This window comes from Leptopilina boulardi, unplaced genomic scaffold (genome assembly GCF_019393585.1).
Source record: "Leptopilina boulardi isolate dan_hultmark-lab unplaced genomic scaffold, ZJU_Lbou_2.1 LbouV2_223, whole genome shotgun sequence".
Taxonomy (NCBI): domain Eukaryota; kingdom Metazoa; phylum Arthropoda; class Insecta; order Hymenoptera; family Figitidae; genus Leptopilina; species Leptopilina boulardi.
The window spans coordinates 2,381,397-2,398,105 of record NW_026137778.1 but is presented as its reverse complement, the minus strand read 5'-3'; the positions used below and the strand labels follow the sequence as shown (position 1 = coordinate 2,398,105).

The window sequence follows — 16,709 nt, the reverse complement described above, 5'->3', positions numbered from 1 at the left end:
AACGAGAGCCTTGCTTCCTGGATCGAGTCCTACATACCGTTTGTATTTGTCTTTCGGCACTGATTTAGTGTCCGATGGAATCGCACAAGAAAACGTCGGGTTTTTTATGTCGAAGATTATAGAAACATCTATACCATTCGTGGATATAGTTCCTGAAAATTCTTTATACTTTAATTTTTTCCCTTTCCTTTTCTTCGCAGTATTGTCAAATTTTTCCACATTGAAATATTCCCGCCATTTCTCGCCAATTTCAATTTTCTTGGAATTGTATTCGCCCTTTTCCTTTTCTTCAATTGGTTTTCCTTTATTTTTTGACATTTCTTTCAGTTCATCTCTTAAAGGTTTTATTTCTGCTTCTATAATTTTAATTTTTGCTTTTTCTTCTTCTTTCTCTATATCTGTCTTAAATTTCAATCCTTTCCAGATTATTTTCTTTTGCTTCCTCTGGAGGAAGCTATGTAGTCCTTCAAATTATGAAATTATTAGAAATGCACCAAACAAATTTTTTTCTATTTATAAATGTCATATATAAGTCCCTGATCAATTGTCCGGATGTATGTATGTGTGTGTGTATGTGTGTGTGTGTGTGGATCCATTTTTTTGTGAACACGATAACTTTAATACGTTTTAACGGATTTGGCTAAAATTTGGTACGTATATTTGTCACATCAATATCTCAAAATGGACACAATGATTTTAGAAAATACCCACAAAAAAATTTTTTTTGGCATTTTTTCAAAAAAATCGATTTTAATCGAAAAAATTTATTGAAAGCAAAATTAAAGGCAATACATAGTAAAATCGTATTCCTCATATCAAGACGAATCGATTGGTATATATAAAGTTTATATTTCATTGAAATTTAAAGAATAAATTAAAAAATTCAAAATTCAAAAATTCATATTTTAGTTAAAAAAGTTTTTGTGAACACGATATCGTTGATACGTTTTAACGGATTTGGCTAAAAATCGGTATGTACATTTGTCACATTAATATCTCAAAATGAACACAACAATTTTAGAAAGTACCCCCTAAAAAAAATTTTTTTTTACTTTTTTTCAAAAAATCGATTTTAATACCGGAATCAGTCGATAACAGCAATAAAACGGTTGAAAGAGTGGAAAAGGTGGAAAAAGATATATTTTTTGAAATCATTTATCATATTTTAAAAATAATATGTATATAAATTATTAATTTATTGCTTCCTCCAAGAGGAAGCAAATCTTTTGCTTTGCGCAATGAGGAAGCAAAATGTTCATGAAATGAACATAAACTTCTTTTATAAAAAGGGACCCCCATCTTGTTTCTTTTGCAATGCATCTACATTTTCTTGCATATTTTTCTTCAAAGTTGACAAAGCTTCACGTTCATTTTTTCTTCTGGTTTTCTCTTCTTTTTCTTTAATGATTTCGCTTTGTGTCCTTGTTGCTCTTTTCTTTTTTACTCCCAGTTTTTTTTCTGTGACAACTTTTCTGCATTTATTGCATTTTCTAATTCTGACAAAACAGTATTGGTGTAATATACATGTTTTAAGCCGTAATCTAAAATTGGAATCAACTTAAAATTTTTGATTTTCATTTTATGAAACTCGATTTGAAGTCGTTGGTAAAATTTTATGAATTTGTAAAACTCTTCATCAATTAAAATAAAATTAAGTTTTTCGTCATCGCGGAGCAGCTCTTTAAAACTTTTATTTTCCAATTCATTGGTGTTGAACAACTGATCGACGTCATCTTTAATTTCTTTTAATTTTTTTTTCGAACTAACCCCGACAAAGTGCCTTTATTTTTGGTACTTTTATTCTTTTTTACATTTTCTTTCATAGTTTCCCTTCTTCTTTGTTTTTTTCTCCTTTGCTTCTCTCTTTTCTTTATCTTTTTTGCTTCCTCCTCTTTACTGTTACTCGCAGTAGCTAATCGAATGTTTTTGGTGTAGATCCTTTCAGTTTCCTGTTTTAATCGCTTAAGTTGATTCTTATTCCACTCCCGTTTTTCGCCAGGGGTTAGTGTTTTTTGTCTGTGTCTTGCAGTCTTCTTCTTTTCATTCGTTTTTGCTCTTCGTCGTTTATTGCGTGCAACACGTTTCATCATTTGCTCTTCTTTTTTTTTTATCTTGAGTCTTCTCTTCCATACTTTCAGGACATGTTATGTTGTTATTTGAATTTTCATTCAAAAACTTTGAAAATAAATAATTTACTATGCGTTTTTTTGCATGAGTAACAATATTTGTTTTGAAATTTCTGTCCAAGGTTTTTGCCATTTCCTGAAGCAAGTGAGTGCGGTGTTCACATTTGTACAATTTCTTTTCTTTCCTTTTTTCGTTATACATCTTAAACAGTTGATCGAGTTCAGGATGTTTTGATGAGTGTTTTTTTTCCTTAAAATATGGAATAATTTTTGAAAAGTCTGGTTCTTCTTTACACCAAGTATTTAATAGCCACGGTTGTTCCGTGTTTCTTAGACAATATTCAACAAAATATGTCACTTCTATCAAAAGATCTGACACTATATCGACATCTTTGATTATTCGTTGTCTAACTTCTTCGTTTTTGCAAAATTTTTTAAGACCCATTTTTAAAACAAATTTCTTAGTTTCATACTTGTTGTCTTCGCAAAATTTATTATTTCGTTTTTTCGATAATTTTATCTTTGTTTTTTCTGTTTTTTGTTCTTCCTTTTTTATTGGTGATTGTATGTTGGAATTGATCTGCAACAATTCCACACCTATTTGTTCTGATTCCAATGTTGGCGTTGTATGGTTCACTTTATGAATAAATCCATTCGCTTGCTGTTGTACATTGGATTCATTTCTCATTTGCTGGCATGAATGAAAAGGCTGCAAGCGGGATTGTAGCTTTCTGCAAATTGTTTGCAGTCTTATTTGACTTTCTCCTTTAGTTTCTGAAATAAATACAAGTTCAATGTAATATATGAGCGATTTCACGTGAGATTTCCGTCGACCCTTTAAAATCGGTAATAGTATATTACGATACTAGGCCAGAAAGTTGGATTTCCTGGCGGGCGTGAAATATAAGGCCGAGGCGAAGCCGAGGCCTTATATCACGCTCAGCAGGGCATCAAACTTTTTGGCCGTGTGTCGTATACAATTTTTCTTTATCCCCACTCGAAAGTACGTTTAATAATTATTATTTTTTAATAAAATGGCATTAACCATGTGTCTACTGCTGTGGCTCGCGTCAGCGCGCCCTCCCGGCCACGTAGCGAAGCTTGTAGCAGAAGGCTTAGTTACAGATGACAGGTAGCCCGCCCGACTTTTGCAAAACCGAGGCGAAGCCGAGGTTTTGCTGGTCGGGGCGGGCGTCAAAATTATATGAAAAATATAAATAAAACGCACAAAAATCCAATGCACGAATAATAATTTGGCATATGGAATTTAGTTTATTAACCATAAGGCATCTAATCACCTGTGTTGTGTCTTTGTGTATATATAGTTAACCTTTGAAAATTTTTGTTTACTTTATAATAGTGGATGAAAGTGAAAGATTTTCAGTTTAGACATTTAAAAAGAAGGAGAAAGTACAATAACACTTACACAAGTACATCTTATTTATACATGATTTGTCACTTTTTTTTAACTTAGGTTGCTTATTTTTGTGGTTATTTACCGCACTTGACACAAAACAGGCCATGAAATAAGCGTTGCTATGTGGTTGCTATGCCATCAAGCCTTTAAAGTCTCGTAGCCAATCAGAGCGCACGTTGTTTCTGGCCGGCCACAAAAGCCGTTCTTCCCTGAACGATTACCGACAGGGAAGTCCGTACTTTCGGGTAGGGGATACAGAAAAATATATTTTTTTCTTGCTCTTTAGTAAAAAAAGGTACGTATTTTTTGACAAATTTTTGAGTTATGAATTTTTAAAATTTCAGTTTTGTAAATGTAGACCTATTTTCAATGGCTCATAACTCGAAAAAAATAGATTTTTTCAATTTTTTCCAAGAGAAGAAAAGTTTTAGTTTTTCTTTTACTTTTCAATAATGTTAACGAAAAATTTTTTTTTATTTTTTATTAAAAAAATAACAATTTTTTATAAACAAATTAAGTTTTTTTAAATTTGGATATGATTGAAAAAAATTTTTTTTTAAACATACCTGGAAATGCTAAAAAGATTTTGCAAAAAAATTTAGAGTGGGCCAATATAAGTTTTATATCTTTAAAAAACATTTAAACACCGCGCGCAGTATTGTGCACATTTCTGAAAAGTAAAAAAAAATTTTTAACAATTTTACAATTTTTTTACTTTGCAGAAATGTGCACAAGGCTGCGCGCGGTATTTAAATGTTTATTTAAACCCATAAAACTTTATGGCCACTCTAAATTTTTTTGCAAAATCCGAGGCAAAATCTTCTTAGTATTTCCAGGTATGTTTAAAAAAAAATTTTAATTATATCTACATTTAAAAAAACTTAATTTGTTTATAAAAAATAAAAAAAAAATTTCGTTAACATTATTGAAAAGTAAAAGAAAAACTAAAACTTTTCTTCTCTTGGAAAAAATTGAAATATCCGTTTTTTTCGAGTTATATGAGCCATTGAAAATAGGTCTACATTTACAAAACTGAAAATTTAAAAATTCATAACTCAAAAATTTGTCAAAAAAAAAAGAAAAAAGTATGTATCTCTTTTTTTTACTGCAGAACAAGAAACAAATATATTTTGACGATTTTAAAAGGCCGACGGAAATCTCACGTGAAATCTCCCATATAGTATATATAGTAATATCTTAGATAATTAGAACATATTACTCTTTTCACAATAAAAATTAATTGAATAAACTAAATAAATAATCGTCTTCTTTAATAGAACCGGATTTTTTGAAAGAAGTTTAAATTTTTTTTTACTTTCCACTCTCTTAATTTGAATTAGTGAGATTTTCACTGATTGCAATTTATAACTGACTTCTCACTGATTTTCAGTGAAGATAATTGTTTGAATCAATTAAATTTTACTGGAAATTAGTGAAATGTAACTGATTCCCAGTGAATTTCCCACTGATTTGATAAATATATATATACTTATAAATTATTGTTTACAGCAAAAATTTCTTTCTTTAATTTATCATAACAGACTACGATGTTACATCACAAAAAATGTTAAACAAAATCGTCATTCCTAAATAACGTACATTTTTATTGGCATACATTTTTTAAGTAATTTTTCTAAAATTCTACTTCTACAATTTTTATTATTTTTCATCAACAATTTTTAAAAATACTTTTCAAAAAATTAATCTCATGAATTTTGATAAAAATTTTCATTTTTTTTTAAATTACAATTTTAAAAAAGTAAAAAATATTATTTAACAAATTTTTAATAACAGAGATCACAATAATTTGGATAATTGAAAGTTCATTAAAAAGAAATTTGAGTCTTATTAAAATTACTTAGTATTAAAATTATAATTAAATTAAGAATATATTGAAATTTTTACTTATAAAATTGGATTAAATTAATTATAAATTAAAATTTATGTTAATTATATTTTTATGAATTAAATGCATAATCAATTTAAATTGTCATTAATAGTTTAGACCAGTGGAAATGAACATTGATTGTAATCGGATAAACTTCCGAAAACCCCCCCCTTCCGATTTTAATGAAACTTGGTATACTTACGTAATTTCATGCGCTGATCACGAAAATGACAGTGAAAATTACCGCAAATTTCATTTTTATGGTGAAAACCATAAAAAACACCATAAAATTATGGTTTTTTGCGTTTAACTCGTAAAAAACGCAAAATTAAAAAAAATCGTTCTCACAAAAGTTGTAGAGCTTCTAAAAATGAACATTTTATGTCCTATACATTTTTTACCAAAAGTCATTAGTTTTCGAGAAAAATGCAAAATATTTAAAAACGGTGAAAATCACCAACTTCTAGCTATTATCCACAAGAGGCAGATGTCTTATGTGACGGACAATATCTTTTAATAAAAAACCTTCTACTCTTTGCTGTGCAGGGCTATTTCGAAAAGAACTTTTAGGGGAAGACATCTTGGAGGAGGGGGGTCGGGGTGGGTTCCGTACCTTCCAGTACCATTAAGAATGTGAATTTGACTGTCTGTTTAGAAAGAGAGCAACGATACTAGGGAAGGCGGGCTTCGCCCGCCTCTGCATTCTTTGCTGTGCAGGGCTACTTCCAGGGGGGGAGGGGGGAAGACATCTTGGAAGAGGGGGGTCGGGGTGGGTTCCGTACCTTTCAGTACCATTAAGAATGTGAATTTGACTGTCTGTTTTGAAAGAGAGCAACGATACTAGGGATGGCGCGCTTCTCCCGCCTCTGCATTCTTTGCTGTGCAGAGCTACTTCCAGGGGGGGAGGGGGGGAAGACATCTTTTATATTATATATACATAATATATGTATAATATAATATAATATTCAAACGAATCAAATTTAATGTGCGATCTCTCAAAACTATCTTTATAGGAATTCCAGTTTCGTGGTATTAGTAATTTTTGTAGTGTGCTTTTCATGTTTCTGCATTTTTCTCGAAAACTAATGACTTTTGGTAAAAAATGTATAGGACATAAAATGTTCATTTTTAGAAGCTCTACAACTTTTGTGAGAACGATTTTTTTTAATTTTGCGTTTTTTACGAGTTAAACGCAAAAAACCATAATTTTATGGTGTTTTTTATGGTTTTCACCATAAAAATGAAATTTGCGGTAATTTTCACTATCATTTTCGTGATCAGCGCATGAAATTACGTAAGTATACCAAGTTTCATTAAAATCGGAAGGGGGGGGGGGTTTTCGGAAGTGCACCCTTTGTTTCTAAAAATTTTCATTCTTTAAAAAATAACTACAATTCCAAAATTGAACTATATCCATAATAAAAAAAAATTAAATTAAAAATAAGTAAAAGAAAACTAAGTTAATAAAACAATAAATCTAGTAAAACAAGTATCAAATTAATGAAACAACTCACCAGTAAGGACAATATCATTATCTCCATTGTCATTTCTGGATACGCTCTTGCTTCTAGGTTTTGAGGCATTCTCATAGGAATCGTTTCCTGACGACCCCTCGCTACATTTTTCCAAATCTTCGTGAAATTCCGAATTCTTTTTAATATCTTCGGTTGAACAGACTTTGACATAACCTTTTTCCAAAAATGTTGCATTTCGCGTTTTTGGTGGTTGTTTCGCACCCTCGGCAACAGAATCATTAATCCGTTTTCCAGCTTCCATGGATATTTACCTTTCCGACGCTGCATTTAAATTTTCCTCCACGAATCAACGTTTTTTCTCGATGTTATAAATTTTTTCGATTGATGGTTTCTGTTGAAATCTGAAGTTACAAATGAATTACTTTATGTTTTATTGTTTCTTAAATTAAATTAAATTAAACGCAAACAGTGTATTTCCAAGATTTAACATTTTTATCTAACTAATTTTTAAAAACTTTGAATTTTTTTTAATAAGATTATATATAAAAATTATTGTTAGTTTTTATTTTAAAAAATACAAATTATCTTATTAATTTTTTTGTCAACAATCATCCTGATTTTCGAATGATAAAAGGTTTAATAAAGAATTCTTAATTTCATCGTTTGGTTCTCTGTAAAAAGGCAATTCAAAAAAGGTACCCGGTTTTGCCACATTTTCCCTTAATAAAAAGCAGAGAATTTTGAAAAAAAGGATTATCTCAAAATTTTGTAACATTTATTTAATTCGAAATTTAAATGAATTTAGTTTATTTGAGAAAAAACGACACCTTTCTTTTAGCAACAAACGAAATAAACGTGCCACGAATAATTAAATATAAATTTTTTATTCGCGATTCACTGGAAAATATTAATAAATTTGAGAAAAACATTGAAATCGAAATAAAAATGTTCAAACAAAGAAAACAGAGACAAAACCCGCATAATATATCTTGAATCTTCACGGGCACGTGGTCCACCAGACTAAAAATTCACCACTTCACATCTTTTTTTTTTATAACTTGAGATAAAAAAATACTATAAAATATTTTTAGTATCAATTCAATTAAATAAAAAATTTATTATTGGGAAACTTTCTTTTATTTTAATATAAATGTGGCACTTACCATATATGATGTAGAAGACAGTAGTACTGATACTGAGTTGATCGGCTGAAAGTTGCAAAAATGAGGGAGAAATGACAACCAATCACGAGTATCTTCCGCAAAAATCACATGGGTAATTCTTAAATCGTTTCTCGATTCGTGATTGGTCTATTCAAATTAGCGATGTCTTGCATTCTATAGCGCGCTACGACTGGATGAATTTTATTGAAGACGATCGCTCATTGGCCGGAAGAGCAAAAGAAGGGGTGAGAATGAAAATGTTCGCAGATCGGCTGCCTATTAACAGGCAGTATCTGTCGAAAAAAATAATTTGTCTTGTCACTTATTTGTTTTTAATCGACCCAGTTCTTCTGAGTGCTATTCCGAATATAATTGCTGCGATGAGGAAATAATTTATTTGACAATTCTTCTTTGTAAAAAAAAATTAATTAACTAATTATTGATTTATCTAGTTAATTAATTTTTTTACAGAGAAATATTTCCAAAAAAATTATTTTCTGGCAAAAAAAAATTGCCTCGATGAGGAAATAATTTATTTGACAATTCTTCTCTATGAAAATAAAATTAATTAACTAATTAATGATTTATCTAGTTAATTAATTTTTTTCACAGAGAAAAATTGCCAAAAAAATTATTTCCTGCACGAAAAAAATTATTGCTATGAGGAAAAAATTTTTTCACAATTTTTCTCTGTGAAAAAAATTAATTAACTAGATAAAACAATAATTAGTTAATTAATTTTATTTTTAAAGAGAAGAATTGTCAAATAAATTATTTCCTCATCGCAGCAATTTTTTTTGCCAGGAAATATTTTTTTTTGAAATTTTTCTCTGTAAAAAAATTAATTAACTAAAAAAATCTATAATTAATTAATTTTATTTTTACAAAGAACAATTGCCAAAAAAATTATTTCCTCATCACAACAATTTTTTGTAGCAGGAAATATTTTTTTTGGCAATTTTTCTCTGTAAAAAAAATTAATTAACTAAAAAAATCAATAATTTGTTAATTAATTTTATTTTCACAGAAAAGAATTGTCAAAAAAATTATTTCCCTCCCCAAAAAAAATTGTTGTGATGAGAAAATAATTCTTTACACAATTTTTCTCTGTAAAAATATTAATTAACTAATTATTGATTTATTTGGTTAATTAATTTTTTTCAGAGAGAAAAATTGCCAAAAAAATTATTTCTTCATCACAACAATTTTTTTGGGTCAGGAAATATTTTTTTTGCAATTTTTCTCTTTAAAAAATTAATTAACTAGAAAAATCAATAATTAGTTAATTAATTTTATTTTCACAGAAAAGAATTGTCAAAAAAAAGTATTTCCTTAACGCAACAATTTTTTTTTGAGGTAGAGATAATTTAAATATATTATTTTTAATAATTGAGACTCCCGATCTTAAAAGGGGATACGCGGAGGACAGGCGAGAAAAACGTTGGCCCCTGTAGGTAAAATTTTGAAATTGTCCAAAATTAAATTTCAATGATTGTTTCTTATAGAGAATTGAAATGTGCAACTTTTTTTCAGATGAAAAACTTTTCTATAATTTACCGTTTTTTATTTATTCACAAAAAACGTAATTTTTACGAAATTGAAATTTCAATACATTTTTGTGTTCAACTCGCGATTACTTCCTTAAATGTGAATATTTCTTCACTAAAATTTTACATAATATTCTTCAAACTATTCTAAAAGTGAAGGCACATTTGAAAAATTTTCAAAAAATTTTGCAACCTAGTATTTAATTGTTTAAATAATTTTTCTCGGAAATTGATTCTCTTGCATTCAAATGAAAAAGTTGAGTAAGGAATTTTCGAATTCGGAAAACCTCCAGTGACGAAAATGTTCATTAATATATAAGGAAGTTTTCTGGAAAATATTAGATCTTTAGTTAATGATTTGAAAAAGTTACAACAATATAAACAACGTTGCGTATTTTGTGGATTGCGACGCTACAGGATCGTAGCAGCGCAGTATAACCGGTTGCCTGACCGTTAGGGTGCTCGCACAAGAAAAGACGGAGCAGTGTGCAGGATGTGTTTCAAATGAGATAGAAAAAGACAGGAATATCGCTCTTTTCTTTTCTAACTCATTTGAATCATATCCTGCACACTGCTCCGTCTTTTCTTGTGCGAGCGCCCTTATGCTACAACGTACAACAGCTGACTACGATCCTGTAGCGTCGCAATCCATAAAATACGCAACGTTGTTTATATTGTTGCAACTTTTTCAAATCAATAACTAAAGATCTAATATTTTCCAGAAAACTTCCTTATATATTAATGAACATTTTCGTCACTGGAAGTTTTCCGAATTCGAAAATTCCTTACTCAACTTTTCCATTTGAATGCAAGAGAATCAATTTCCGAGAAAAATTATTTAAACAATTAAATACTAGGTTGCAAAATTTTTTGAAAATTTTTCAAATGTGCCTTCACTTTTAGAATAGTTTGAAGAATATTGTGTAAAATTTTAGTGAAGAAATATTCATATTTAAGGAAGTAATCGCGAGTTGAACACAAAAATGTATTGAAATTTCAATTTCGTAAAAGTTACATTTTTTGTGAATAAATAAAAAACGGTAAATTATAGAAAAGTTTTTCATCTGAAAAAAAGTTGCGCATTTCAATTCTCTATAAGAAACAATCATTGAAATTTAATTTTGGACAATTTCAAAATTTTACCTACAGGGGCCAACGTTTTTCTCGCCTGTCCTCCGCGTATCCCCTTTTAAGATCGGGAGTCTCAATTATATAATATTTACTGAAAAATTAAGTTATTATTAATTATTGATCATTTAATAATTAATAATTAATCAATTTTGTTTTATTATTTTTTTCTTTCAATTTGAATTTCCCGCTATAGAGACTGTTCTTTGGGCTTTAAAGGCCGATCGTCTTTTTTTCCGTAAGGGCGCACTCACACCTCTGGCTGCCTGCACAGGCAGCCAGTGAGAGCCAATCAAAGAGTCAGTAGATTTAAATTTGAATTTTCTGTCTCTCTTACTCTTGTACGTTTTCTGCGTGGTGGGAGGCTGCCTGTGCAGGCAGCCAGAGGTGTGAGTGCGCCCTAAATTGTCTACCGACAACCGACCAGAAGGTTAAGGTGCTTTTATACCTCAAATTTCGATCAGATGAACTGAGATGAACATTATTTCTGGACCGTGAAAATGCGTGAAAAGTCATTTTCACGGCGGGTATTTTTGAATTGTTTTAAACAAAAAATGTTTTTTTAAGTAATATAATATTAAATAATTGTTTAAATATGTAAAAACACTTTAAAATAGTGATAGAAAGATGATTTGATTGAAAAATTTAGCAAATTTTGCTTTAAAACGTTTTCTGCTACAAGAAAGTGTAAAATGACGATGTTTGTGAAATGGTTTGTACAGTGCTTCTTCCTTGTGAGTGTCTCTCAGAGTTTTGTTTACGTTTTGTCGGTTCCTTTTAACTTGTAATAAATAATGAGTGCTGAAAGTAAATCGGTAAGTTGAAATGTTTATTAAATAAATTGAAATTCAACCAATTGTTTCGAATAACTGAACGAAACTTAATTTATACAGAAAGTATTTCAGAGATGAGTGGAAAATTGATTTAAAACCTCAAATGTATTCACGTACTTTTTGTGTTTTTAAATGTCAAGTTTTATAATTACTTATGATTTTCATAAGTAATTATAATTAATTTTCGAAACAATTAGTTGAATTTAAATTTATTTAATAAACATTTCAACTTACCGATTTATTTTCAGCACTCATTATTCATTACAAGATTGAGATTAAGCTTTTTTCACATTTTATGCAAGAAACAACAGGGGTTTGCTTTAAAATTTTAAGTCGACCCCACAAGCCCACTACTATTTTCACTATTTTCAGTAATCTCAGTAATCTCAGTAATTTTACTTGTATACAAAATATAAATACAAATAAAATAATTTTCATTTAAAAGGAGGAAAAAGAAGAAATAAAATAATTTAAAAATTACCATCAACTTTATGTAGAAATATACTTGTTTTAATAATGTAAATAAAGTAATATTTCCGGTAAATATATTCATTTCTATAACAGTTCCTTATGTTTTAAGTGTAATTTATTATATTATTCCTTGCGTTTAAAATATAAGAAATAATAATTAAAAAATTTCTTCTCAACATTATAGTTACTGTTAATTTTTATTTTACTTATAAACGACGCGTTATTATTTAATACTTAATATGTAATGTATACAATTTTAGTTCAATCATGATTTGTTTTTATTGTAAATATTCGTACAAAGATGTAAAATAACTTTTTCTGTAAATTTGTTAAGTAAAAAGAAAAAAATATTAACACCACCGAATGATAAATTTCTGAAAATTATCCAACAAATTATTATAATCTTCATGAATTTATCATCATTATTATAGACATAATATTTTTTACATTTTTAGAAATTTCAATTAAATGTAAATAAAAAATGAAAGAAGAAAAAGAAAAAAATGTTGATCCTGAAGGACACAGATATGGAAATTTTCTAAATTATTACAATTTTCATTCTGCTGAAGAACGAATTCAACAACTTCCTTTAAATATTTGGAATTCTTCGGATGAAGTAGATTATAAATTTAGTGCTCTGGATATTGGTTGTAATAGTGGAGTGAGTAAAATATTTATTTCTTTTAAGAAATAACGTTATAATTAATAATAATAATAATATTTAAAAATTCTATAATAAAATAATTTATGATTAAGTATTATTTCATCTAAAGTCATTGCGACCTACTTTTAGAAAAATCTTATCCTAATAATCATTTTTTATATCCGCGTACAATTCATTTTTTACTTTTTAATTTTATTTTATATAAATATGAAAAAGATTTACCTTTAATGTTAATGATTTGAGAATTTTCGCTGATTTTGAACACTAACAGTTTCTTTACAGAAAAATGAAAAAATCCTTTTTTTTTTAGTATTTTAATATTAAGTTTTTATATTTTAATATTTTTTAATATTCCTTTTTATTCTAACAAATTTTGGAATTGGTAAAGAAGTTAATTTTTATGTTTATTAAATTTTCAAAATTTGGTTCAAAATAGAATTTGACTTCTAAAATTTAAGTACTTTTGTAAAACTCATCTTTAAAATATATTTACCTTACAAGGTAAATATATGAAATTTTATTAAATGTAAAAAATGAATTGCACGAATATAAAAAATTATTATTATAAATTATAAGAGTTTTTTCAAAATAGGCCTCAAAGACTGTAGCAGGCCTCGGATTATACGACTTTTTCCGACTTTTTTTTTCAAAAATACGACTTTTTTCGACTTATTTTAATAAAATACAACTTTTTTGACTTTTTTTTCATTATTTCAATTATTTAACAAATTTTTAACTAAAATTCTTCACTAAATTAATTATTTTTAATAATTTTAATGAAATTCTTCACAAATTCAATTATCTTAAACTATTTTTCAATTTATTTATTTACATATATACAGGCAATGCCTTTTCGTTTTTGCCAGTTAAAATTTTTATGAAATTTAATAATTGTTTATAATTTTTAAAAAATTAGTAAATAAAATTACCAAAAATTTTTAATTCAAAGTCACTTGAAATTGAATTATTTAGCAAGAATTTCAATTATTTTTAATGATTTTTATAATAATATTCGAAAATTTAACTATTTGAAACTATTTTAGATTTAAAAATTTTTCAAATTATTGTATTTTTGTCTGCAATTATTTCTAATAAATTTTTTAGTAACAGAAATCATCAAAAATTTTAAATTAAAAATCATTTGAAAGTTAAATTAATTTCAAAACTGTAAATTGTAAATAATTGAAAAATCAATTACTTTTAAAAAATGTTATCTAAAATTATTTGACAAATTAATTTTAGTTCTGTGAAATTTAATTATTGTCTGAAAATTAACAAAATCTGTTGAAATTTAATTATTTCTAAAAATTTTAACTTTAACTCTTCTAAAATTATTATTATTTAAAAAAAAAAATTTATTTAAAAATCTGTAAAACTTTGTTAAGTATTGCCTGAATTTTTATTTTTTTTTATTTTTCAAAAATCTGAATTGTAAATCTTGGAAAATTGAATTATTTTTGAAAAAAGGTTATCTAAAACTATTTGACAAATTATTTACAATTCTGTAAAATTTAATTATTTTCGGAAATTTAACAAAATGTTTTAAAATTCAATTATTTCTAAAATTTTCAACTGTAACTCTTTCAAAATTTAATTATTTTTAATACTTTTAATATTTCTTACAAATTCAATTATTTAAAAAGGTTTCGAAAAAAAGCTCTAAAATTAAATTATTGTTTGTCAGAAATTAAAAAAGAAAAACTATAACAGTTGAAATTTGCAGAAAATTTGCAATTCAATTATTCAAAAAAAATTTGAAAATTTAATTATAGTACGATATTTTTTTGATCATTAAAATTTAAAAATTTGCCAAAATTTTAAATTCAAATAAATTGTTCAAATTAGTTTTCAAAAAAATTATAACTTTAAGAATTTTTTTTAGAAATTTGTCCTACTTAACTAAAATTTTGAAAATTAGTTCGATTTTAAAATATTCGAAATAAATTTTCTTGATAATATTTTTATATAATTATTCTCATTACAGAATTAATAAAATGAATTAAATATCTAATAACATTAATTATTTAAAGTAAAATATTCATTAACCAATTAAATTTTGTTAAAATAAAAAAATCGACTTTTTCGACTTTTTTTTTGGAAAATAAATCGACTAAAACGATTTTTTTTTGTGCCTTAAAGTCGATCCAAGGTCTGCTTCAGGTGAAATATAAATTAAATTGACCTTTAAAAAGTAAAATAATGTATTATTTAAATATTAATTTTTATAAATCTTGCCTTTTATAGAATTTATCATGTTTGCTGTATAATTTCCTCCAAGACAATGTATCACCTAAGGATAAATGTAAAATTTCACTTTTGGGAATTGATCTTGATTCAAAATTAATTGATAAAGCTCAATTACAATGTCCCACGTCTAGTGTAATCAAATTTGAGTGTCTGGACTTTTTATCTCAAGACAGAGAACAGTTGATATCGGACCATTTGAAAAGTATAAATAAATCTAAATTTAATGTGGCTTTTTGCTTTTCAATTACAATGTGGATTCATCTTAATCATGGTGATGAGGGTCTAATAAAATTTTTAAAAACAGTTTGTGAAATTTCTGATATGATTGTGATTGAGCCTCAACAATGGAAGAGTTATAGAAATGCTTCAAGACGATTGCGTAAGGCAAATGTTGATGATTTTTTACTGTTAAATAAACTAAAATTAAAAGGCGATATGTACATGCACATTGCAAAGATTTTAAAAAATGAATGTAATTTTTCAAATGTAACAATAACGAATGAAAATAATTGGCAAAGGAGATTATTGATTTATAAAAGAAAAAGTTGACATTAATATTATTGTTCTCATGCCACAAAAGATGTTGATTTTTTTAATAATTCAAAAACTAGATTTTTGCGAGGATTAAATAATTATCTAAAAAAATTTTTGATAAAATATAGCGATAAAATTAGATTAGTTTTGTAATTTAGATTTAACTTAGTCGTTTTTCTTTTGTAAACCCGTATATAATGTTAAAATAAAATAAAATATTTATTTCTATTTGCAAAATAAATATGTAAGAAGAAAATTAAGTTTAATAAATAAATAAAATAATAAACTTGATTTCTTTAGAAATTAAGTTTTGTTTTCGAAGATTTAAAATTTACAATTCTGAAAATAATAAACATTTTTTAACTTTCTTCGGGTCATTTAAAAAGTATTTTTCAAATAATTTAAATTTAAAAAAAGCTGTTTACAAAAATATAAAAAAAAGAAATGATTGTTAAAAAGAGTATAAAAATACGTTGTCATGTGCCAGAGTTTATTAAAAAGAAAATTTCAAAAAATTTATTTTTAAAAAATTTTATATTTGAGACAATGACTAAAATTATACATTTTAACAATATTATTGATTTTTCCTCAAATATGCCATTTTTTAAACAAAATATGAATATACTCTGGCGATTACAGTACAAAAAGTCCAAAATAATATGTCCAAATCTGAAAGGTCCAATAATTAGAAGGTCCAATGGACAAAAGGTCCAATAATTAGAAGGTCCAATGGACCAAAGGTCCAATAATTAGAAGGTCCAAAACAACCGAAAAGTCCAAAATAAAAATTGTCCAATATTGAAAAGTCCAAAAAATATAAAATCCAATCAAATTTTATTTTATTTCAGCGGGAAAGAAATTGTTTATTCCACTTTCATTTGTTTCACATGAAGTTGTTTAACGTGTAACCTTGTTTTCATAGTTTCAATGTTTTCCATCATTTGACATGTAAATTCTCGTCGTGTTATCATTCGAAATTTTTTGTGTATAATTTTCAATCTTGAATTAAATCAATATGATACTTACGTCCAAGAAAATCGACAGACTTCTTACATAGAAGCACTTGGTCACTATTTACATTTTTGAAATTTTAATCTTTTTATAACTTTTTGCAACAATCTTTTTACAAATTAACAAATTTTTTTACAAAAAACATTTTACAACATTTTTTAAAAATTTCTGAATATATTAATCTAAATTTTTTACAGATCTTTGA

The 16,709-nt window shown here is 26.7% G+C and overlaps 2 protein-coding genes across 2 annotated transcripts; one reads left to right on the top strand and one right to left on the bottom strand.

Moving 5' to 3' along the window:
* Window positions 1-1,033: 1,033 nt before the first annotated feature.
* On the bottom strand, window positions 1,034-7,302 carry LOC127279744 (uncharacterized). The gene is made up of 2 exons (XM_051302269.1): window positions 6,946-7,302; window positions 1,034-2,900 (listed from the first exon to the last, which is right to left on the bottom strand). The coding sequence occupies exons 1-2, from the start codon at window positions 7,205-7,207 to the stop codon at window positions 2,065-2,067; spliced, it is 1,098 nt and encodes a 365-aa protein (XP_051158226.1). The 5' UTR covers window positions 7,208-7,302; the 3' UTR covers window positions 1,034-2,064.
* A 4,167-nt stretch (window positions 7,303-11,469) lies between these two features.
* On the top strand, window positions 11,470-15,666 carry LOC127279745 (pre-miRNA 5'-monophosphate methyltransferase). Its single transcript, XM_051302270.1, has 4 exons — window positions 11,470-11,559; window positions 11,826-12,116; window positions 12,504-12,709; window positions 14,957-15,666. The coding sequence occupies exons 3-4, from the start codon at window positions 12,530-12,532 to the stop codon at window positions 15,506-15,508; spliced, it is 732 nt and encodes a 243-aa protein (XP_051158227.1). The 5' UTR covers window positions 11,470-11,559; window positions 11,826-12,116; window positions 12,504-12,529; the 3' UTR covers window positions 15,509-15,666.
* The last annotated feature ends 1,043 nt before the right edge of the window (window positions 15,667-16,709 follow it).